Source organism: Synchiropus splendidus, chromosome 5 (genome assembly GCF_027744825.2).
Source record: "Synchiropus splendidus isolate RoL2022-P1 chromosome 5, RoL_Sspl_1.0, whole genome shotgun sequence".
Taxonomy (NCBI): Eukaryota; Metazoa; Chordata; class Actinopteri; order Syngnathiformes; family Callionymidae; genus Synchiropus; species Synchiropus splendidus.
Window position 1 is genome coordinate 24,580,619 of NC_071338.1, and position 24,926 is coordinate 24,605,544.

Genomic DNA, 24,926 nt, shown 5'->3' on the forward strand with positions numbered 1-24,926 from the left:
ACAGACAGACCCTGTCGTCGACAGTCTCTTCTTTCTGTTGACACAGCGGCTCTGTGTCATTGATCTAGCAGTGAAGCAGCAAGAGGAAATCATCACCATGTCCAGATGGCAGCCATGTCGTCACCCTGTGACATCACAGCCGCAGAGCAACCAACAGAGCTCAATAAACTCTGCGGGAATACTACATCCTGGATGTAAAATCTGTCTGGTGGTGACGATGAAAAGATCCCGAAGCGCTTTGACAGCTCAGCTCTGTTTGAAGTATCAACAGAGCAATCATTGTGCAGTGTGGTAGAACAATGGCAGGCGCGTTCGCTGCCAGCAGCACTGTCTCAGGAGAGAAGGTTGCTTCACACCTTCTGTGCACCCGAGCAACCTGATCCACCCTCCCGCGTCTGGAGAGCCGCATCACCTCATGCAGCGGGCTGAAATGCTTTCTGAAGGGCTCGCTGTGTTCTGTTTCACAATCCTGATATCTGAAGATCTGTTTTTTTCAAGCACATCCAGGCTGCCAGATAAGTCCCCACATACACATCAGCAAGGTCTTTTCAAAGTGTTCAATGTTCAGTTTACGCTTGCTATTTATTCACACACCACCATCTTCAATAACAGGTGTTACGATAAGCTCACTCCTTTGATTTGGAGCTGACTACTCAGCATCGAATACCTTCCTCAATCCTTCAATCCTTTCACATCTTCTGTCCCTCAGGTCATGAAGTCAACCAGAAAGTCAATTCATTTATTCTAACTTCAGACATGGAGATGGTGGAGTGTGGCCCTTTGCCTGAATTCATGGATGAAGTCAGAGGAAAACCACAAAAGAAACTGTACTTTTTTTTACTCACGAGTAATATATTCTAGCTAATAATATTCCATAGATGACTCAACTTGTTTTTGTTTTTCAGCCCCTCTGCCATAGCAATTAACAGCGATGAAATGATAAATTAAACTAGGTTCTAATGCTCATTTAACATGTTTATTCCTTGTCCCTCAAAATTTACATGTCAGAAAGTCTCCTAAAATAATAGTTTTATTCCTGTTTCAGTCGCAGTTCAATAACCAAGATATTCACCACTTACAAGAACTTCCTATATTTCTGATTCATTTTAAGAGTCTTTTAGCAAAATGCATACAAAATGAAATAATGTGTTTATATATAAAAGCATAGTGAGAACTTACAAACTCCAGAATACAGAAACAACCAGTGAATTACCTCAAGCTGCAGTTGAACCTCTAACATTTTATTTCCAATAATCTAATATAGAAAGTAACACTGATCTATCAAAGACAGACTTCCTCAATCTCAGTTCATCCCTCCACTGCAGCCAAAATGAGCCGCACAGGCTTTTATTGAAGATTTTAAAGTCATCGGAACTCCACAGGCTTTCATTTCCCTGCTTGCAAGATCTGTTGACATCAACAACAGAACGAAATTTTCTGCATCAAAGTAAAAACCACCGCCTGGTTTTTGCACCGCACATTAAAATAAAGGAGTGGGTGTTTAGAAAACAAACACTCGCTGGACAAGTGTTGGTGCCACAAACACTCTGACGGGGCATAAGCAACGTTTCTCTCTTAGCTGGAGGGTCAACAACTCTTCACACTGTGAGAGAGTGAAACCTTTTCACGCTTACAACCTAGATGATGGCATTTTACTTGTAAAAACAAACGTATTAATTGTGGCTTCATCATTAAGTGGTTGGTGGTACAAAGAACAAATTAGGACGACACTTGTCTGAATAATTTGTGACCAATTCTCAAATGCCTGAACGTCGCGAGGCATGAAATGTGCATGGCCCGCAGAATCATAAAGGCACAAGTGGTGCTGAATGAGTCGTTACAAGCAGAGATTCCAGCCAGGCATGTCTGGTCCCGACGCTCTTCGCTCGATGCACGAAACACTGCTGCGGCTCAATCATTTCCTTTCAGAATGGGGAACGAGGGCGAGCGTGGTAAAGAAGAAAAACAGTCGAGCAGTAAATTATGCATCGTCACATATGTCAGGATAGAATGTTGGTGGCAGCGGGGGTTGAAGCGGTTAATGATCGGCCCGGAGGAAGCCTGCGTGACTCAACAGTCTGAGGACATGAGCTGTTTCTTAAGCAAAGTTTGGGCTTCCTTCTTCTGCTCACGAGGATTGACTTTTGTAACGTTATTTTCTAACTGCTGTGCAGATGGCTTCGCACCTTACTGCTTCTGAGTGTCGGTGAATTGAGGCCGATTACTTGCCAAACAAGCATTTGGGCCTAAACACCCGCACAGCGCTCAGAACTAAAGAAGTTAGTTCATATTTTTCCTTTAAAGAGAAATAATAATTAATTATTTTAGGAAGGGAAAAAACTTTTCCCATATTCATTAAAGTTCTAAAACTCACAGATGGAATTTTTAATATTCATTTTGTGAAACTGCACCTGGGGAAAAAGTAGCAAAAATAAAGAATTAAAACTCACTACAGAAACTAGATGATGTTTATTCTATTATATTTTATGTCCACAAAAATTGAATGAAGGTTGAAAGCAAATTAAAATAATATTAACAAAATATATATACTTAACAGGTTCAAAATTAGGATTAATAATTTAAAAAAGATAAAGAAATAAATGTAATTGTTATTACAAAGTATAAAAATAGAGATAATGTAATACATAGAATGGCACATAAATAGATATAGATTTAAAAAATTATACAATATTAATAAAAAAAATTTACTGACTAAATAAACATTTTATTATAACTGGGATACTATAATAAAGAAAAAAAAGTGAAACAACAGAAGAGAACAACCTCAAGTGTTTTCCTGCCCCAACTATTTGGTTTTGTCGACTTTCAGATGAAGAGTGGAATTAAAGTTTGCTACACTAAAACGCTAGTAGATTTCAATGCTGCCTAGAAGTGCTCATGTTGCTAATAGTAATAGTTTAATAGACTGTAACTTATAGCTATATTAGCGACAGTAAATACAAGTGCAGCGCTGAGGGACGTCAGGACAGCTGAGCCTCGTCTATTGTCGTCCTGTACAAAAGCAGTTGTAGACTCTGATCATATACACAAAGGAAGCGTGTCACCGAGGCCTCTGAATTATTCATCCGACTGAAGTCTTCTACTATTCCTCTTCTCCCTCTTGTTTATGGGGAGCAGCTTCACTCAGGTGATATCAAGTGGCAGAACAGCTGACCAGGTACTTACTCTACGTCAGCAGGTTGAGAGCTCGAGTCTCTGGAGTATTTGAGATACAAATGAAGATGAATCCTTCACAGGCGAAGAAGAGTTGCCCACTCTGTCTGTTCTCTGGTACTCAACTCACTCTCAAGTCATGTCTGTTTTTAAGGATTGATTTCACAGCCAGTGTGGAAAGTCTTCGAGCTTGGTGACCTCTGGATGTGGGGCTGCTTACTCAGTACCTCAGCGGAAAGTGAAGCTGTCTGGATCTGCTCCTCTAAGTTTGAGACCAAGGTTCTCAGTCAGAAAAGGACAAAGAGGGAGTTAACTTCTTCAGTCATGAGGACTCTGGATCGGACTGACTCAGAGCTGAGCTAAAAGCTCTACACTCCTCTCTCAACTGAAGCCACAAAATTTGGGACAGTGCCAATGAAACAAGATCTTTCACACATAAACAAATTCGCCCTTTCAACAAGGCAAACATCCATCTGAATCACTCTTCATCCAACTGTCTCTACTCCCCACTCATTTCTGACCAAGTTCTTTTTAGTCACTCCCAATGAAAACCTCAGTATCTCCATCATAAACAGGAGGCCCTGGGACCACATGCGGCCCTAGGCCTGTCCTTATCTGGCTCTCATGAGTTCAGTGTCAAACTGCTTTGTGTCAGACGGTTTCTGCTGTGAAATTCAAATATATACATTTTTTTTTCATTTCAAGGACTGTATTGTTGTATCTTAAGTTTCATTAAATTATTAATTTCAATCACACATTTTGACATTAGAGATGTTTTATATTGTTCATTTCTTGTCCCTCATATTTGTTGGTTTATACCAAATTACTTGAGGAGAAAAAACATTTTTAGTATCAAGCTACATACTTTAATTCTTGTTGATTAAAAAAAAAAAAAATTATTACTTTTTTTAAAATCATTTAAAATCTTTATTCTTTGGAAATCAATTGAAGTGTATTTTTTCATAGATAATTTTCTTTTTTTACTTCAATATTACAACTAATAAAAGAGACAAAACAGATTCTCATAGTAGGATATGTACATAATGTGGTCCCTCAGTACAGTTAACTGTCGACCACTCCCACTCAGAATCATCTTGACCGCCAACCTGCTACTAACTGTCTTTTCAGTTTTTCTTCCCTAAAATCTTCCAGTATAAAAACTGCGATATGTGTTGTTTTTACCACTAAGTTCAACACTGTACAGATGCTCTGTCAACAAGGTAGCATTTTAGTCAAACAAGGGAGGAAGTCCCTGAAAGAGAGTTCTTGGTACGTGGTGGTTCCACTCCACAGATCAGTTTGTGCTGCCTTTTTCATTTCGTTTCATCTCTTCCTTTTATCACTGCTGGAGGACTGAGTTGTGGCGTGTTAACGGATCACACATTTTGAGTTCATGCTACTATCCTGGTGCAGTGATTAATCCTCCTTGACCTTCAGAGTCAAGTGTGGGTGAAATGTGTCGTTTCTATTAACAGAAATAAAATGGAGAAATGAAAGAGAGGGGTGTTGAGCACCTTCACGATGGGGTGGCCGCTGGACGAGGCCTTGATGGCTCCTCGGCTGCCCTCCGTCTCATAATGGGCTCGGTGGTGGGCTTTGGGCTGCACCTCGATCTTCAGTTCACACTGGCCGTACTGGCTGGGTAACGGCCAGTCGAGAGGAGGAAGTGACGAGGTCCTGGGAGGGACAGAGAGCACGGTTAAAGTCGGCGTAGCTCAGGGTGATGAAGATGATGAAGAGTAAGCTTGTCAAAAATATCAACTCAAATGAACATAGCACCTGGATATGATGCTAATTTGCCATGGTAAGGGCACTATGTTAGGTTGCACCCGTGGTGTGTAAAGATGCCGTTCATCATTTACTTCACTACATACATACACACACACACATATATATATATGTATGTATGGGTTATTTAGAGAGTACGGTATATATACTCAACACGCCGACTATATATATATATATATATATATATGGGTTATTGATTTTATTTGCAACTGAGTCCTGATTTTCTTTCTTTTTTCTTTATGTTATGCTTAATTTGTTTTATTTAATTATTCATTCACAATTCTCTTTTCCGTGCTAATAAAAATGCATTTTAAAATGCTCAACTTTTTTTTTATCCCTGGAGCTCAGACAAAAAAATGCTCTTGAATATCTTCCATTTGCGTTTGCACTTCTATTATTGTGACAACAACCCTTGTCCGCACATTAAATAAAGAGCTCCAAAACATAATCATTCAAGCTGGAGCACAACACTATTTGTTGAATTGAGATCAATTCGACAAATATTATATTATACAAACATTAAACAAATATTATAACTGAAATTAATTCCTTTCTGTTTTTTTTTTTTTAAGTTTTTGGTTTTAATTTGTCGGTTTCTTCAGAATGGTACATTGCCTCCCCGACACTCAATGACACACTCTTTCCTTCCTTCTGTCAAGAGGTAATTCCCCGTCATTGTCAGAAAGCGCTGTGGACATAAACATGACCGGTGAATCACTGGATTCCCCTCAAACAAATGTTAGACACTTGATGTGTAATAGGTCATAGTGCCGCCTTCTGAAGGGCAGGATTTCATTCTACCTGCTAACTCTGTGAGTGGTGTGTGTCAGCTAGGCGTGAGCGTGTTGTGTGTTTTTCCTGCAAGCTTTTTTTTTTTTTTTTTTATCTCTGAGGCTGCAATCATATTTGAACAGCTGCACTCGAAAATACAACACTCAATGGTCAAACTGGGTCTGTTACGTCAATCAACCATCAAAAAGCACCACAAATCATTTCAAATTTGATAATGTTTAATATTAAACAGCTGAAATAACAAGATAAAATAGAATTTATTTTGGTTTTTAAGAGTGTTTGACACAAATTTTCAACAGCAAAAACTCCAAATCTATAATGACTGTTTTCTTTTTTACAATGTACCGGCAGAAAAAGATAGTTTTCTGCCAACAAAATGTCATTTCAACATCCGCATATTTGCGTTTTATGCGATCACAATTGCATTTATTAAGATTGTTCTTCTTGCCTATGAATGCTGCTCTGCTGACTTGTCAAGCCTGCAGCCCCGCATGACACAAAGCTTCACTTCATTTAATTTCTGAAAAGCATCCAAAAATATTAAATAAACACATTTTAGTAAATGCTAATGAAGTCAAACATAATGAACAGACAAGAAAAGCAGCGAAAAAAGCTTAATTCCTCAGTTTATTACTATAATTCAGGCAGCTTGAATGTTTGTTGAGCATCGGAGAAGAGGCTATTTTCTATACGTCCTCATCGGCGATTACATTTGTGGCTTTTCATTTGCTTAAAACGGCCCTGCAGATGTTTCCGTTCCTCAAGCACACTGATGAATAGTGGCAAGGCCTTCTAGTCCAAACGCGTGACGATGCCGACTCAACTTGGGCTTGACAGGCCGCTGAAAGTAGAAATCATTTTGAGGGGAAAGTTTTTATTTCAAAGCCAGAGACCAAATCCAAATACCTGTCAGGAGCTGGCTACACAGATTAATCTGATCAGTCAGACTAAGAGTCGAGCTTCAGCGGAGAAATTTACGTCCTTGAGCTCAGGACGGAGGAATAAAAAGGTCGCTCCTTTTCTCAAGCACACTGGTCTCCGTTGTTTACATCCATTACCGACAATTTCAACAGTTTGTCGCCCATTACACTGCGGTACTCAATGACATCAAGAATAAGTTTTGTCTTTATTTGAGCAACTGTTCTCCATCGTAATAATTCAGCTGAAATATTTCCTGCCGTCCTGGCGAGTTCTTATTGTTTACATCTCAGTACCCTGGTTTGGTTTCAGCGACCACCCACCTCTGCCGAGTGGTTTGCTGTCACTCTGAAGGTGTCAAACACCCGGCACCCCAATAACCTTTTTCTTCCCAGCAGCCGTGACATAACCACCCAGGAAGTGAGGTGAGCATCCGTGACACAGTAACAGTAGAAGAGCGGGACACAGGAAATGTGAGCTCAGGGAGCAACCACGGCAGGAGATGCAGCCTTATGGAGTGACATAGCATAACATTCTCAAGTGTCCGAGTCAGCGTGTTGAAGGTAAACAATCTGCTCACACCTATACGCTCCTCTTCGTGTCAGCACCTTTGGTGTTTCTAACCAACATACAGTACTAATGTAAATGCCTAAATTGTATTTTTACATATGAAAGGTTTTTAATTAATTGAGAAATAACTTATGATTGAATTATCATTTGCTATCATTATTATCATTGATAATACTCTATCTTTAAATTATTTGTAATTTTCCATTAATTTTTCTTAATAGAAATTATTCTTTGCTTATTTATGTACAATTACCTTCTTTTTACACTACATTGTTTACTATTTATTCGTCTTTATATGAATCTAAAATTTATGTTTTACACAGCGCTTGTTTTTATTGAAGCAGTAATAAGGGGCAGAAATAATCGCAACTGTTCTTCAGCGTTCCAATTTATGCTGCTGGTAAACAGTATGTATATATTTAAGGAAATTCATGTCAAGAGACAAAATGATATTGAAATAAATAAATAAATAAAATTATATATAACATTACTTTAACTTTATGGCATTGTAAGAATGCTAATTTTGATTACTATTATTTATTTTTGCTTTTCAAACATATTTTTAGTATTTTTGTGTCTCTTCTGTCTCAGCTCCACGTTGAGGCCTAAAGGAACATGACTTTGGTAAGGAGCAAAGCGAAACCACTAGTGAGAGATTTCGGACACACGTGACACTGCAGGTGATGTTAGGTGATTTTTTTTTTTTGAAACTAAAAAGGTTAAGGATAAGAACAAGCTTTCCAGCACCAAAAACCAAGGAACAGTAGTCAGACGCAAGTTAGCCAAGTCTCATGATTTCCTCAGGACATGATGATATTCAGCTCGGATCTTACTCATCAAGCTTTTCGTCTTGTGAGAGGAAGACTTTCTATTTTCTCCCGCCAGGGTGAAACATTTGTAGCGCTGACCCTGTTATTGTCAGGGAGCTGGTTACTGTGAGCAGGCATGTCTGTTATGTCGATGCTTGTGTTTATGTGCTAAACTGTGCGCGTGAGAGAGTGTGTGTTTGTGTGCGTGAGCGAGCCCTCTTTTGCCATATGTAGCCTGTGCTGATTTACAGAGCTAGGGGCCAGTGCACACAAACAAGGCCACACCGTCATCTGCTGCACACATTGACGGCACACGTCGCTCCACACTAACACTGTGGTGAGCCTTTGATTGCATCCAGCTCACTTTTATGTCTCTTTTACTGTATGGAAAAGATGCCGTGTATACAGCTACAGTGCAACCTGCGATGTCAGATTGACACGGCTGATATGAAAGCTCAAAGTTCCAAACATCAGCAGGCATTTTATTTGAAGTAAACACTACGCAATGCTCTTGAAGATCAAAGAGATTTTAGTCTTCAGATGTCGCACACTTATCAGCTGATCGCCTCGTAAAACTATTAGAATCAACAGTCTACTGTTTTTGCTGGCCAACCGACTGCCTTTGTGCAGGACACAGAGTCTTGCCAAAATATGAAGTAATCTATGAATAAGTAACTGCAGATTGTAGTGACCTGATCATCATTAATCAGTGGCTGGCAGTGAAGTTTGGAACGTTTCTTTAACCTTGGAGCAACACCTTGTTCAACTAAGACAGGTCAGATCCAGTAAGACGGAGGTACAACCTGGTGCTCCAGGCAAAGGAGGTGAAACCAAAAATCAATCCTGCTCCATTATAACTCCCTCATTAAATGATGGGGTCGTTGGGTCCATCACAGTCTGGTAGGGCTGGCGAGACCGAGATCTGAGCAGATGCAGGTCCACGCAAGTCCCAAGACTGAATACAAAAAAAACTGGCAGTGTGTTCCAATGAAAGCATTTCACTTGTTGATTTGATACTACCATTTCTTTTGCAGTGAGAAATAAATGTTTCTACACAATCGACTGCTTCTCTACTCAGGATTCGGTTTGGTTTCGGAACGGATCTTGCCCCTTGTCAGTGGTCTTGGTCTCGACTCAGTCTAGGGCCCTCAAAGTCTTGGTCTTTTACTTGGTTTGTATATGGCCGGGTTTCTGTCTCAACTTGGTCTCAGGTTTGGTGGTCTTAACTACAGCACTGTTGTCTGGTTCTCATCTGTTATGCCAAAAACCCTTTTCTAAATCCCATCAGCCTCATGAAGTCGAGGGACAGTAAGATCTTGACTTGCTTGTTGGTCTCGCTCACTTAAGCACACATCAACTTCACATGGTATGGTTTTACTTAAATTTACCTGAAGATTGGTGTGTGTCCAGGCTTGGGTTTATTCCAAAAAGTGTGTGAGGGCACAGAAAGGAACTGCTCCCCAGACCCTTCCTTCTTCAGGCTGTGCAGGGCTTCCTCTGATGGAGAGTCCAGACTGGGAGACATACTTCCTTCTTCAAGCCCTAGGTCCCCTTTTGGAGTCTGCATAGATGTCCTGTCTTGTGAAGTCTTTCTGGTCTTGGAGGGAATGTCCACCTCCGAAGGGCAACACTGAAAGGGTGACATGCCTAAAGAGGGACTCCCGATCCAGGTGTCTTCTGTCACACTTCCTCTCGGCGAGGGGCCTGGTGTTGGTGAGGGTGAGTGATGCGGAGAAACAGATCCAGGGTAGCAGATGTCAGCGCTTGAGTGACGTCTCTTCCCACAAGGTGAGGTGGGACGTGAAGAGGGGCGTGATGGTGGCCGTGGGCTGAGCCAGTTTTCATCTGTGACACTGGTGCGTGGCGAGTGACACGGCGACTGACGGGGGGACAGACTGATGGTGTGGGATTGATGGGGAAAGGCAGGGAGGTGGTGCTGCCAGTGAGAATGTTCCTCCAAAACCCCACTGGCGGTTTGTGGGGAGGCACAGCTGGGCGAAGTAAGCGGCGAGCCCAGGGTGACGCGGGCAGCCGCTTCATTGAGCTCTGAGTCAACATCATCATAGACGTGTGAGAATGATTCACAAGAGGAGGCATCAGAGAACCAGCTCCTCGAAGAGAGGCTGCTGCAAGGACTTGGGCTGAGGGAAGCGTCCCGGTATGAGTGGTCCAAGGGCAAATACAAGTGGTCTCTCGACAGAGGCCTGTCACTATGGTAGTCTCTATCAGGCCCATTTGCCCTCATATCATCTTCACTGGCATCCATTTCCTGCTGGCAGCTTGGGGAGATGGAGGTGATCTGAATACTGGGGCACTCAAAGGCTTTTGGTGCCTCCACAGGGGCAGAGGGAAGCAGTGGAGAGCTTCCATACTTTGAGTCTTGCACCTCATAACTCGGGGGCTGAGATAAAGGCTTGTGCGACTGAAGACGAGGAGAAGTGCTTATTATCTGCGCATGGGTCTGCATGCCATGACGCTGTAGTCCGATGGTTTGATGGTTTGTGACCATCGACTGGGGCTGGCCCACGTTCAAGATGTAGAATGATGTGTTGTCATCCGGCTCCAGATCTAGAAGAAGAGAAGAATGAACTTGAACATCTAAACAAGGACAGAGATTGTTGATAACCAAACTGTCTTTAGTCTACTGCATCAAAACTCAAGCCAGCTTTGTTCAAATGGGATCATGACACGGCACAGTCAGGACAGATACTGGGTAACTTGGGTCAACAACATCTGCAACACACATCTGAAGCCAGGAGATCTACCAATGATAGGCCTCAGCCATCAAATTGTCCTTACAAATGCGGTATTCAACTCAATCACACAAAGAGATGAAGTCTCAATTATAGACAGGTTACAGGCCAGACAGAATTTGATATCGGTGTAGCTTTTAATTATTGTAAATCCTGAAGCCCTTCCAAAAATGAGTCACAAAAATGACTTGGCAGACAGTTGTGCATCCTCCTGACAAAGGTCTGAGACTGGCTGGTTGAGCAACAACTTGAAACACAGGACTAACAGCCACAACTGCACATCCCTCTGAAGGATGGAATGCACACAATGGCCCAAAGAGCACAAAGACTGCACCCAACATTGGTCAGCTCTGGGGCAGTAGACCTTAACCCCAATCAATCAGGCTGCCAAGAAGGTATCCACATACCCACAAGCAGGATGTTTTGTTCCATGAGCTGGAGATCCTGCACCAGATTGGACCAGGCCCACCCACAGGCACATGACCAACCAAGACGAGTGAGCCATTAAGACATCTGCATGCAGCAGGACTGAGTCAAACACATGTCCACCACTAGACCAGAGCATCGGTGTCATTCCCATGTTTTAGACTGACATGCCTGTGTTCTACTAGAGCGCAACATTTGTGGCGCTTCAGAAAGAAATCAAATCTTTTCAACTTGTGTTAAAAAAGGTATGAGTATTGCAAGTTGAAACCTGCATTGGCGAAAACACTACAGCGTTCAAATTTTCATTTGACATGGTACGCATTATACAAGGCAGTCCAAACCATGCAGTGTATCGCCGCCACAGGAACGTACCTGAAGTGGACTTAAAGAGGCCCATCTTGTTACATTTGTCAGCATAAAAGGGAATTAGTAAATGGTAGGTGGAGGAGTGCTCAGGGCTGATCCATGACAAAATTGAGAGATTATATCTTCAGAACCACTAAGTAGAGGTTGAAACGGAACTCCAGGACTCCCTGCTGAAACAGTAATCCCTGCAACCTGGCAACAGATGAAGACTCACAATGCTCCGGTTTGATGATTTGATTTCAAGAAGCACGAGAGCCAAACAACACAAATGGCTCCTGAGCAGCCGCCCGCATTGTATAAGACTAATCCAAATCAGTAGCTGGTGCAGGAGGTTAATCAAAAACCCTTTAACAATAACTCAGTCGGATAAAGAAGCCTTAAGGAGCTTACGCACTAAAATAACTAAAATCACTGACAAATGAACAAAACCCTGTGCCACCTGATTGAATCCTGTCTCTTTGATTGCTTCGGTACGGAATGGAGGGAAGCGCATCGACATTAACAGCCAGAACTAAACCTTCAATGCCGTCACTAATGGGTCAGGCCGTTACCTGTGGTTACCATGATAACACACTTGTCTTTGTGGTGCGTCACAAACATCCGCGCTTGGCTAAAACGTCTCTGTGTGAGACGCCGCTAAAAATAACCCTGGTACAGCAAAGCCTCTTACAGGTCTTTATTTAACAGGATTGGCGGTATAATGTATGGGCAGTCGAGGAGCATGGGCTTTCAGGGACTCGGCAGGTGAGGTCACACATCCAGACCATTGATAACTGCACCTCGCCTGACCTCACTTCTCCTCACTGACCCACTGTCCTAAGGTGAACGTGGTTTGGCTATGTGAAGGGGATTTCCCAACCCCCCTCCTCTGGGTGTGTAGGTCTAAGGTAGCAGCTAATCTTATCTTCTGAGGGAGAGAGTGGTGGACCAGGTAGCATACTCATCCTCCGTCTGACCCTCGCGACAAGTGTTGTGCTTTACATTCACAGAAACAGTGTAACTGACTTTTGGAATAAAAACTCTGTCTTGGATCATAGTGTGATGCGTTAAGTCCAGATTCGCTTCTAAAATGTCACTGCTTCTATTATGAACAACACTTAAGCTGAGTCAGAGCCACAATGAAATAAAAAGAAGCTCAGAAAGTGATGACATTGACCTATTTCAGGAAACAATCATGAATAAAAATCCTAAACATGAGTTGAGGCTCCTTCTGCATCTTGTTCATCTCATCATCTTGTTTTCAGAGCAAATTAACTTCATTGTGGGGTTTTTTTTTTGTGCACAGTATAAAAGCGACTACACGTTAATGAAGTCTGCTTTAGTGGTAAAAGCTGTTGCACTTCAGTGAGTCAGTTGTTAACAGCACATCCAGTGGAAGTTTATCAATAACAATGTGAGCTTGTGTGTTTGTTTGTGTGAGTGTGTGAGTGTGTGTGTGTGTATATGCGCTTGTGCTGCCTGACCTTTGGTATAAATAGCTTGCCGGCCCGATCCCTGATGACAGCTGCCAGCACGCACCATTGTGTGAATTTGTTTCCCTGAGTAGAGCTGTTCATTGGTTTGCCCTGCTGGACCAAAGCTAGGACGATGTCTCACTCCCCAGCAACACCCTGACACCCCTCTAATTTACCGGCACCAGACTCAACTTGATGATTTGACTCAACTTGGCAACTGTATGCAAATGAGTGGTTAAATTGGTATCACTGGGATGAAGTCGTCAAAGCTCAGGTTTAGAGTGTTGCTGCCCCTTCCACAATACACAGTAGCAGTTGAGCTACTGTGTATTGTCTTGTTGGGTGAGGAATAACAAGTCAGTCTTCATTTTTATGAGTGGTCTACTTAGCCATAAATGCTTCTCAATTATCGCTTATTTAGCGTCGAGGAGATTTTTTTGTTGTTGGCAATACCATGTTGTATTCAGTGTATATGACTTGTTTTCTGCAGTTAGCACTCCCCGAAAGAGGACAAACTGAAATAAATAATAGTATAGGAGTAGTAGTATAACTAATTACAAAGCCATGTAAGTCAACATACACGCTCGAGTACCTCAGAGTAAACTCTGATTCAAAGATGTGGTATTGTTCTTTCAGTGACCACAGGTGTGGGAAGAAATCGGCCAGTGAATTTGGCTTTCTACACCATAACAGACTGACTGTCTGAGAGTCAGTGAACAAGCTGCACGATCCATCCACTCATCTCAGTCCCCATTTTCCCTCACTCACGAACAAGACCACAACACATTAGCACTTTTTCACCTGGGGAAGGACCCCTCACCTGGACTGGACATTTCAGCCGTTATTGGACAACTGGAATGAAGTAGAAAATGAGCCATTACAACATAACACCTTTTATAAACTAGGGAGTCCAGTCCACTAACGCAGGGAGTCCAGTGTCACTCTGCCTTTCCTAATGACATATGGATACCAGTGACCCTTGTTTGGCAAGACATGAGACGCAATAGAATCGACTTCCTAATTAGAACACAATCCCAAACAAACAAAAAGGAAAGCTACTAAATGACAAGCAGCTGATTGGCTGTGTGTGACAGTGACGGTGTCGCAGGATTCTTCCCCAGAGGATAATCTGAAGACACTAAATTCCTTCTTCCTGCTCCTCATTGGCGGATCAGGAAGTGTGTCTGGGTCCTGTGACACACAGGCCCACATTCTGAGAAAGTCGACTTAGTGATGAGGTCAGGAGTGAGGTGGGGGTGGCGGTGACTCTATATCAGAAGGCATGACGTGGTCAACAAAGCTACAAGTCCCCATGCAATGCAGGACAGGAGTCTGTTAATGTATACATGAGTGTGTGTGCCCATAATTTGCACACTATGTGATTGGAAGAATTACCATAATGATAATATTATAGATGATATATGGTTGAGAAACAGTTTGACAGGGATGAGACATTGTTGGCGGCACTGATAGACGTATGGATGAATGACTGAATAAGATGCTGCCCACTGCCGTACGATCTACACCTTTGGCAAACAGAGTCCTAGGAAGTTGTGTCTCCATGCGCGAACCTTAACACATACAGTTAAGTGGTGTGGGTTACCGACTCGTCCAATGTGGAGGTGGAGCTGGACAGGAACCTGAGCTGAGCTTCCCTTTGTGGTGGGCAAGCAGGTTGATTAGAACCGTCTCTACTTTCATACTCGCCACAAAGGGCTTCGAACCAAATCAACCCGGTCTCATCTTCCAGGTTTGTCCAGATCTACTGACCGATGGCGAGTGGACGTTCATGCTACAAAAAAACCCTCATTGGATGAATGAATAAATGCAGCGTCCCCAAATACACCAAAGTGGAACAAACAGTATGTCTAATGGTTATTGTCTTTTAAACAACTTGTTATTCTTCTAGATGATTCTTCCCAGGAAGCAGCATCACAGCCCTTTTATCTTGGATATTTTTAATTATGAGGTTGTTCTAGATATTTGCATGATTGCCTGCAGCACTTTCAAACACAAATTTAAATCCATCCCCAGGGTTTTCCAAGAACTCCTACTTGGCGGCCTGCCCACTTCTCTAAACAGAGCTAGTGACGCACTTGCCGATTGTAAGAGCTGGCCCACACCTGTAACTGTAAAGCTCAGCGCCTGGGCCGCCGCCAGGCAAGCGGGTGATCCCTTGGTTTCTCAGTTGGACCTTCGATTGAGAGTAACAAGAACCAAGAGGTTTAGCTTTAAGGTCATCTGCAGAGAAAACACATCGCAGACATAGCAAACCTTCAGAGTTGGTCACCTCGAGTCCGACCATAAAACCAAGTTCTGTCATGTTTTGTTATTGTTGGCCAATCGTCTCTCAAACAGGCACGACGAGAAGTTCCAAAATTGGAAGCCAAGGTTAACACACGTCAGCATCTTAAATCAGCACTGAACTAGCATGCTAGCACAAACATTATGGGACAGACTGTGCCAACAAATGTCCACCTGAACTAAAAACCTCTAAGGAGATGTTTAAATATACTGTCTCTTAACAAAGGTCACTGGATAGGAACACATCTGTCTGAGTTGTTACTTGTTGGCAAGCGCACATCGTCCTGCCACACTCGCTGTCAGAGCAAACAACCCGGTCAAAAAGTTTATTTTATCTTAACCTGATGCACCTCTAACTCGATTACACACAGTCACCCCAGAACCATGGAGTGTTCCTTGTCTGACCCACGACGCCTAAGACTGTCTGCACTGCAAAGTAGAAATCCAGTTAAAATGTTGATGAAAGCAAATAGTCATGTCTTCACTAATATTTTATTAAGTTGTTTATTAAAACCATTATTTTATGTTTGCAAGAGTGCTCTTCATCACAGTGTTGTTGTTTACCTTTTGTTATATTTAGGTTCTTTGCACATGTCGGCAAAAAGCTGGTCTTTCTCCTCTTTTCCCCTGTTTATGACTGGTTCACACACAGATTTTATTTACATGTATTTTTGAGACAACTTGGCAAGTTTCCGCCACCAAACCGCTTTCATTATATATATATATATATATATATATATATATAAAATGAAATCACAGATTTTATTTACATGTATTTTTGAGACAACTTGGCAAGTTTCCGCCACCAAACCGCTTCTGTGTGTGAACCAGTCATAAACAGGGGAAATATATATACACAGTATACAGTATATATTCAATAAAAAGATGGCAACATAGTCTTTCAGTGATCAAACGTATTACAACAAAGTGGAAGCACATCACACATCATGGGGATGAACATGATCATGGCTGTTTTCGGCATGTTTGGAAAAATCCCAAAGGACACATCATAATAACTAAATGACAGGAATAGGCCCATTGCTCGCAGAACTAAAGACATGTAACTACCTCTGATCTGCTTCTTAACACCTAAGAAAAACTAGAACCACAGATTGTTAATACTGCACACCTATCAATCGAATACAGTTCTTGGCAAAAGTCTTGTTGCTTATCCATCTTGTTGAACCAACTGCTTATAACTTGACTTTGAATTGTTCCATAGATTTTAGAAATGGTTGCACACTCGCTTAAATATATTAATGAACACAAAAATGTCAGATTTTTGCTAGAAAAAAGTTACAAACAGAAACAGAACAAATAATTGACTTCAAATACAAAAGACGTATAACATCAGTGTGTAATATCTTGTATGACTTCCATGAGCTTGAAGGGCCGTTCTGCAATGACTCATTCAATGTCATGATGAAGACAGGGATGGAAAAGAAAGCAGTCTTACATGCCTCACAGAGTTGATCTAGGTTCTTAGGTCTCAGTCTTCCATGCTTCCTCTTTCATTCTACATCAGATATGCTGAATGATGTTCATGTGTAGTGACTGAGCTGGCCAGTCCTGGAACACCTCGAACTTCTTCAGGGTGAATCTTAGTTGTCATAGGTCAAGTTGCAGTTGATGTGAAGGTCTGGTGTGCTGGGGTTCTTTTTATACACACCCACTATTTGACTTATTAAAGATTGCTCACTGGTGAGGTTGTACAGTCATGTGGAATTGGATGCATCATAAGACAAGGCGACAAGACTCCTGTCTCTCCAAAAATGAACTCACCGACCTTTGCCAAGCTTATAGCTTTGCAGCATTTTTGTTTGGCACCAAAACATTATTTAAAAAACAGTTGGAATTTTGCTGTTTTTTGGGAAAAAAAGATTAGAACTTTATTTGAGGGGCACTTACACAACTTGTAGACAAGTCACTTGTCAGGGACTACAGTCTTCTTGCTGCATGCTGCTATCTAAAAGACCTTCTTGCTGGTTTCAAACTGGTCCTAATAGGACTCTCTAGTAAGTGGATTATGGATTTGTCAGTGATCAAACCGCTCGCATCATGCAGATGAGCACTATGAAGTTCATTGGTGGACGTCCCCTCACACGAAATGGCACTATGACCTGTGGAGAATTCTGTAAGATAAGCCTGACTTGACAGTGACGTCGTGAAATGAGTGGGCAGTTTCTTCGTGGAAAGGGTGAACTCTGCCTTCACTGCTCTGATCAAATGGCATTGTTGATTGTTGGTTTCATATTTACTGCAGAGAGTTGTCCACTAGCATCACGAGTTTCACGCTAACTACCTAGCATGGTATAGCATTAGCATGGCTTTTGGTTTATACACCATTAGAAACGGGAGAAAGACTGCACTTCTCAATGGCCTCTAATAACCTGCAGCAGATAAGATCTGAGGCTGCTGCTCGCAGGGGTGACATTTAAACAATCTGTTGAAGCTGACATGTGCCTGAAACAGAGGACGCGCACACAGACAGACAGGAAGCGCAAGGCAGTCGAGGGAACACAGCTTTGTGTTTGCCTTTTTGCAGAAGGGAAAAGAAAATATGAGTGTGGTGTGTGTTGACCCAAATATCTCATCATTGTTTCCAATATTAAGGTTGCGGTATGGTTGAGAATAGACGTCAGTTTTCAACTGGCTGATGACAATTTTCTTTACAGGAGTAGCATTTCAACTTTTGAATATGAATGCCGACTGTCCTGGGACTCAAAGGTCTGGGTTGTTGTGCACTTTTAATAAACGTAACACACAATATAATCTCTTCAGACAGCCCTTTAATGTCACTGACAATAAGAGGCCTCTTCTTGCTGTCAGCCATGCTTTAAGTAAAGAATTGTTCTTTAGATTTTGGCTCGATTATGAGCACTGAAGGAATAGATAAGAGGATGTGGTCATGTGGTTTTGGGAACTGCATTAGCTCCTCTTCGTGCTCGAGGGCAAAAGTGTAGCATGTTTGTTTAGTAACACAGGATGTGTACTTTAATGTCTGGAATGCTTCAGTTAAACTGTCGCAATTGCATCTACATATATAGACGATCCATTCTATTCAAAACACAATGAGGGAGTCTGGTTTTGCAAGTGCTTCGCAAGTTGTGCAATCAAGATGCGCACTTCCTCGTCAGGACGCCTGGTTATGTCCCACAGATCAATGTGGTCAGAGCTGGCTTCTTAAGGTCAAACTTGCACAGGAGGGGTTGACACTGCTGCTTCTTTACGATTATGGGATCACTGGCGATGGATGACAGCTTACCCTGCAGTCAGTTCAATAACTTTGTTGCTCTTGTATCACACAAAAACAACAACAAAACCAATGTTTGGCACAAGAGTTTGGATCAACCCCAGCTTGTGGTTCCGCTGATACTGATATTGCTTCGATATCGACAATGAACATTGTTTTCAAATGTAATAATCAGAAATCTGGTCAAATGTGGAGAATAAATCAAACAATTGGTTAAGTCCCAAGGCTCAGCCATATGCAGAGACACCATCTGTGGAGCTTCTGGTGCCCAATATGGAACTGTCTAATCTGAAAGCCTCCCATGTGAGGTCTTCTGCTCCTGTTCAACTGAAGGTAGGGGGAAGTTGGGGCCTTTCCACTTGGACTGCTGCCCCCATAGCTCAGCATCAGATAGAAAAGCTCGTAGGATAGGGCCAATTTTAATTCCAGTGCACTCCTTGTGTGTGCTCTTTGAATCAATGTTTACCTCTGAAGGAAACCTTTACGAGATCAGATATATTTTTTTCCGACAAGAAAGTACAGGCCACGATGAAGCTACACAATTGTCTTTCAGTGAGCAAGGATTTGCCTCACCACTTCAGTGAGAGTTCGGTACTGATGATGCAGAAATATATACCATGCAGGAAAGTAGAGACGTGATTTTAACAGCCTTTTCAGGCAATATTTTTGCCACATTGTGAGTATGCACGCTTTAAAGAATGGCAGCTAATAAAACAGAAATGCTCTACCCAGCCAATTATTTTTTAAACCCAAACTTAAATCCAGAAACCTGAAGTAATTAACCAGTAAATTAAGTTCCAAAGCCCATTGTTATGAGACATTTGTTCTCTCATGTTTCGATAGATCGCACTGAGATTAGGCACTTCTGATCTATAGGCTTGTGATGGAATGAACAGTTCATTCATTTCATCAAAGTTGCAGAGAATTTTTCAGCCAAATTCTAGTGTCTACACAAGCCACATTCCAGTTGTGACCCATGTAGCTAGGTCTACACTTATCCACATGGCCCCAGACGGAATGTGAACCATCAACCTGTAAAATGCAACACAAACTCAGACAACTTTTTTCCCCTACAGTTTATGAAAGAATAAGTAGGTATGAATCAGAGCTTGTCTTACTACCATTAGACATATAAAAAAAATTGGTTGCAAAATTCAATATTTCCTAAATGAATAAAATGAGAAAGAGGTCCCTCTGCGTTAAAAAAAAGGGGGTGGCCCTAAGGCTATGAGCAGCTTTCTCTTCTGTCTAATTCAGCCAGTGATATGTTGATACAGCGCAGCCAGCGGTAGCTTCAGTTACACTAAATTTAAACTAGACAGATGCCACACATAGCTGCTCATGCCTCGCCCCGCCAAACAAACGTCTCATTCATCACCGTGGGTGCTGGGACCCCTTCAGTTCAGGAGGGTTAAGGGGCAACCACGTGGTGATGGAGCCCCACATGTGGACCTCATGCCTGGATGTCTGACCACTCTCCTCCTGTTTGTTACGTTTCCATGGAAATGAGCGGTGGCCCTCTGAGCTTTTTTTCCTCCTGTCATTAAATTTTTGGGGGGAAGACCTGTCGCGTCCAGTCAAATCTAGTGGTTTGTTCAAATAAGAATAAGAGAAGATATGTACAGTTTTTTGAGTGTTAGAGTGAAATTATTCCAATAAGTGCCTTCATGAAGTGCAGTTTGACAAGCAGTTGGGTTGTGTCCTTGAAGATATACTGCTCTTCCAAAAACACAGCATCATAAATAAGTTTCCTTGAAGCTATAATCCGATGCCATGACAAAAAGTTTCCTCACATCCTCAGTTGGTACGGCTATGTTTGTGGGAAAGAACAGCATTTTTCCTGGGTTGTTGTAGCTGGTCCAAAAGTGTCTTCGGTAATATGGGGGTGAAAATTATTTATCACGACTTGATCTTGGTTAGTTACAGAGCAGCGTATTTGTAATGTCCACCAATGAAATGACCAAAGAAAACAGGAGTCGCACCAACATTGTCAACTGGTGAGAACTGCTCGAGGTTTTAGGTTACGAAGCATATTTACAAGGACATTAAGTCAGCTTGACCTTGATGACAAGATCTCTTGGGTTATCACAGTAATTATACATTTGAATTGGCTTCTTTAACTCCTGATGTTGAAGGTGTGTAGAAAATACTGCATAAAGCAAGCTTGTACTTGTAACTGTTAAAAATAACTCTAGTTTTAGTATACATTTGAAGATATTTAAAGTAGTTTAAAGACTTTATTTTGCATTTAAAATGTGAAAAATAATGTTTTATAGACTTTTCCAAGTCTCTAACTGGTGAGCTATCAAGGGTGTCCCCTGCATGGTTTAGGCTCCAGTCCCCAACAATGAGAACTGTAAGTGAATAAAGACAACGTTTTATAGATATTGTATCAAAATATGCTATATTGAAGAATAAAACTTAAATTCACTAAACACTTTTGAGTCAGCATTCTTCAATTGTGCTCCAAATAAAATGAAAATGACAGAATAGGTCTTGTAAGGTGAACAGAGGTCTGCATAAATTTGTTTATTTTTTAAGTCCGATTTGAATAAACACCAGTGAGTTTTTTGTCCCTATATTCTATCACACTTTTGAGTTTGGAATAACAAAACGTGAATATATAATTAACAACTTTGGCAATTCTTTATGGCAATGTAATGTAATGTAGACTATGGAGTTGTTAAATGAGGATTAGCAAACAGAACATTGAAATGATATTCACCACTCTCAATATTGAAAAATGAGATGTTTTGATAACCCATAACCACTAGGAGGCCATGTGACTAAACAGCTGCATAGAGGTGATAGGCTCCAGATGAGACATTTCAAAATGATTCACATTATCTCAGAGTGCTATGCTTCCATGCTGAACAAGAGTTGTTGCAGCTGTTTGTCTGAATTGCCACGTCCAGCCATGAGTGCGTAAAGGTCTAGACAAACACATGCGCGCAGAACACACCTGGCAGGAGCGAGGGAGTGCCGACACACTCACCTGGCGATGTGGCGCACAGCATTCTTGCACTCCTCTCCTCGTTACGGTGGCGAGAGCAGTAAACAGCCAAAGAGGACTGCAGACGTGCTGGGACAAGAGGGATCCTCCTGTGCTAAGTACGAGCGAGTCACCAGAACCTGCCGTCTGCCCTCTGCCACTCTCTTTGGGAGCTCAAAATAGTCCACCATGAGAGCGATGTAATTTCAGTCCGACAGTCTTTCCCACGACAAGGACTGAGAGCGGCGTGCTCTTGGACGAGCGCTGCACAGCTATGACAACAACACCAATGACAGCGACGTCGCTTCCTCCTCTCGTCCTCTACTTTGTCATGACAATGACCTGTATTCGACAACATCTAAACAAGATGCCTCCGGAGGCAAAAAGGATCCTGGCTGGTGATTAACGAGATAAAATTCAATCTGACTTGTCATTACATTTCTGGGATGGCTGTCATCTGGACACTTGGTTAACACGGATCATTCTCCATGATGTCATCTCTCAGGATAGCCCTAAAACCCAAACCTTACTTGTCCCGGACGTACCGCGCAACACTAACTGGAGAAACCAGTCGACGTGCGCGCTGCTAACAACAAATGCTTTTTGTGTTGCACTTGCCAGCAGCTAGAGAGCGGTGTTACCCCCCCACCTTTTAATCTCTCAGTGCCAACTGAACCCAAAAGGCATGTCTGGGCAGAGAGCCACTGACCTCAGCAGTGGGTCCGCCACTCTGCCACCAAAGAGCACTGCTGCCACCCTGCCTCATTCCACCTCCAACACCCAATAAGGCCACTGCTGGTGACCTGCCTCCCCTCACAGAACCTAAACATGGGTAAAACACACAGGGTATCCAGGGTCTCTTTTCACTTCTGTCTTCACAACTGTATAGACAACATGAACAGCAGATGCACAAGAATTTAACCAAGGTATGACCTAAAGCTCGCCTTCAGCAAGGTCTGAAATGGCAGAAAGGGAGACGATTGGGCTGGTGTCTGCACAGCTGGGAGGTTTGGACGTGTTTTATTCTACAGGGCATCTGGAATCCTTTACCTGGAGGACTACTGGCTCATGAATTGTTTGCCATGGTACAACAGATCTTCTAGACCAGGGTTCTTACCAGCACTTCAGCATAGGGGTGAAATCCCAGTGCTTTCAGCAATTTTTGTCAACTTGAAGTGAAATCTGAATCAATGTCGGAACTCCTTCATCACCTGTTAAGCAGGACTCCATTTAAGGCAGACCGTTAAGGTGGACCTGGAAAGATGTACAAAGCGTTCTGTCGTCTATCTGTCCAACCTCACCCAGACACATATGTCCAATTGGGATATATGACCCCCCACGCAGACCCAAGGCACGGTTCAATGATAAAGACATCATGATGTTTTCTGTGTGTTTCACCCTTAATAAGTACAGACATGCGCGGTGAAAAGTCTATCACCATACTGAACCCAACAATGACAGGAGAACTTGACTTAACAACCTTATTGTTCTACTTTTGGTATCAATCCGTTCGCCTGCGTCCAGCAAAACGCAAAGGATGCAAAGATGGTACGGCACGGTATGGTATGGCACTGTCATCATCTACTTACACACAATTATTTGTGCTACATTTATACACAATTCTTAAAGTATAATATATTGCAGGTGGAGGGGACTGGATCCAAAAAAAAGCTGAAGAATGAGGTAGGTATAGCAGTGTCACTAAGTACAGGCGACCCTGTGTGTGCAAAGTCACACTTTCTCGACTACTGAATGTGGTGTGTTAACCCTGCTTTATTTTTCTTGCTTGCCATTTTTACTTGTAAATATGTGCTATTGACTGACAAAACTGCAAACATCTCACCACAAAAAGAGAGCAGCCCAACAGGAAGGGGGAAACAAAAATGGAACATCGTGCCTGACACCAGCACTTGAATCATGGTAACTGGAAACTTCTACCTACAAGAAAGTGCATACAAACAAGTGTCATTTTTAAAAACGCCTTTTAGGAAACTTCTCAAAATACAGCCGCATGAATGACATCAGTGGAGTAAACAATGCAGAGCTTTGTGGAACCTGTCAAAGGCTGTCCATACGAAAACAAGCCACGACTTGAGCCTCCCTGGCAGAGAAAAGGAAAAGCAGCAAGGAAATCCCTTTTACTTTGGAGTGTGTGATCCAGTTTTCATCTGTGGTTATTAATTTAGACGGCAGCCCTCCTGTTTTGGGCCTGCATCTGTTGTCCAAAAGCAGATTGAAATCACTTGCACTTTGGTGCTTTCCTGCATACACTCATTCCAACCACTGATTTTCCCCTCATCCACTAATCAAACCATTTCAATCTTTGGAAAAAATGATTTATGGTTTGCATGCTAAACTCTGAAAGTACAAGAGTCAACAAACAAATACATAAGAATAAACAGGGTGAACACCATCATCGGTATCTGGAGAGAATTTCCGGTGTAAAACTTTGTTGGTGAATCTCTAAATCAGATGGACAATAATTCCACCTAAATAATTCTATCCAGGGTTTTCTCTACATGTCAACGATTGCTTAAATGAGATGCCTTCAGAAAAATGGTCTCCATTAAAAGATTAAATCTCTTGGAATCAAATTGGAACAAATTGGAAACATCGAAACAAGCCGATAACACGTAACGCATCATGGAGGTGGACAGTAACATGGTGGTGTTTGAATTGTTTTTAACGGAAAAAATCCCGAAAGAAACATCATAATGAGCTTGTTGACAGCGAACCTGTTCTGTTTTATTTTTTAAACACAATCTTGGTGGAAACCCTGCTATCATATTCATCATTCCAAAAGAACTGACAAGATTAAGACCAAGTATACTTATACCCGCAACTACATTGCTAGGAAATGGTCATATTACTTCAGTCTTTTGTCTTTTTGTGATCCCCAGAGTTAAAATACATCATCGGGCAAGTGTCCATATCATACAGTAATCCCTCGCGACATTACGGATCACTTTTTGAGGAAAATTCTATTGCAAAGATTCTGTGTCCTACAGGTGTTTTAGTTACGATGTCTTGTTTTTCTATGGACACACTACTGGAGAAGAATGAGGCGCAACAATCAGAGTCAGCTGTTCAGTACCCAGGGCTCTTATTGGCTCAACGAAGTAGCATCAATGAAACACCTATCTCAGCAGTCAGCATCCTGAATCGGTCAGTACACATTGGAATTCAAGCCCTACAATGAAAGGTTCTGCATCTTCTTAAGGTACACTCACAACAAACTTGGCAACACGCACTTGACCGCTCGCACCCCAGTCGTCACTGGTTTCCACAGAGCTATTTCAGTGTTCTTTGCCATACCTTTGCAGAAAA

The 24,926-nt window shown here is 42.1% G+C and overlaps 1 protein-coding gene across 3 annotated transcripts in view; it reads right to left on the minus strand.

Moving 5' to 3' along the window:
- The window catches only part of nfatc3a (nuclear factor of activated T cells 3a), a 62,200-nt gene that overhangs the window by 34,250 nt on the left and 3,024 nt on the right, over positions 1-24,926 (minus strand). For 2 of the 3 annotated variants that reach the window (XM_053864516.1, XM_053864514.1), the window contains exons 2-3: positions 9,440-10,619; positions 4,689-4,851 (exon numbers count right to left, since the gene is read on the minus strand). In XM_053864516.1, coding sequence (XP_053720491.1) covers positions 4,689-4,851; positions 9,440-10,560 — 1,284 coding nt within the window. In that variant the 5' untranslated portion in view covers positions 10,561-10,619. Of the gene's footprint in view, positions 1-4,688; positions 4,852-9,439; positions 10,620-21,569; positions 21,756-24,926 lie in introns of those variants that run through there. The other variant, XM_053864515.1, reaches the window with a different exon arrangement.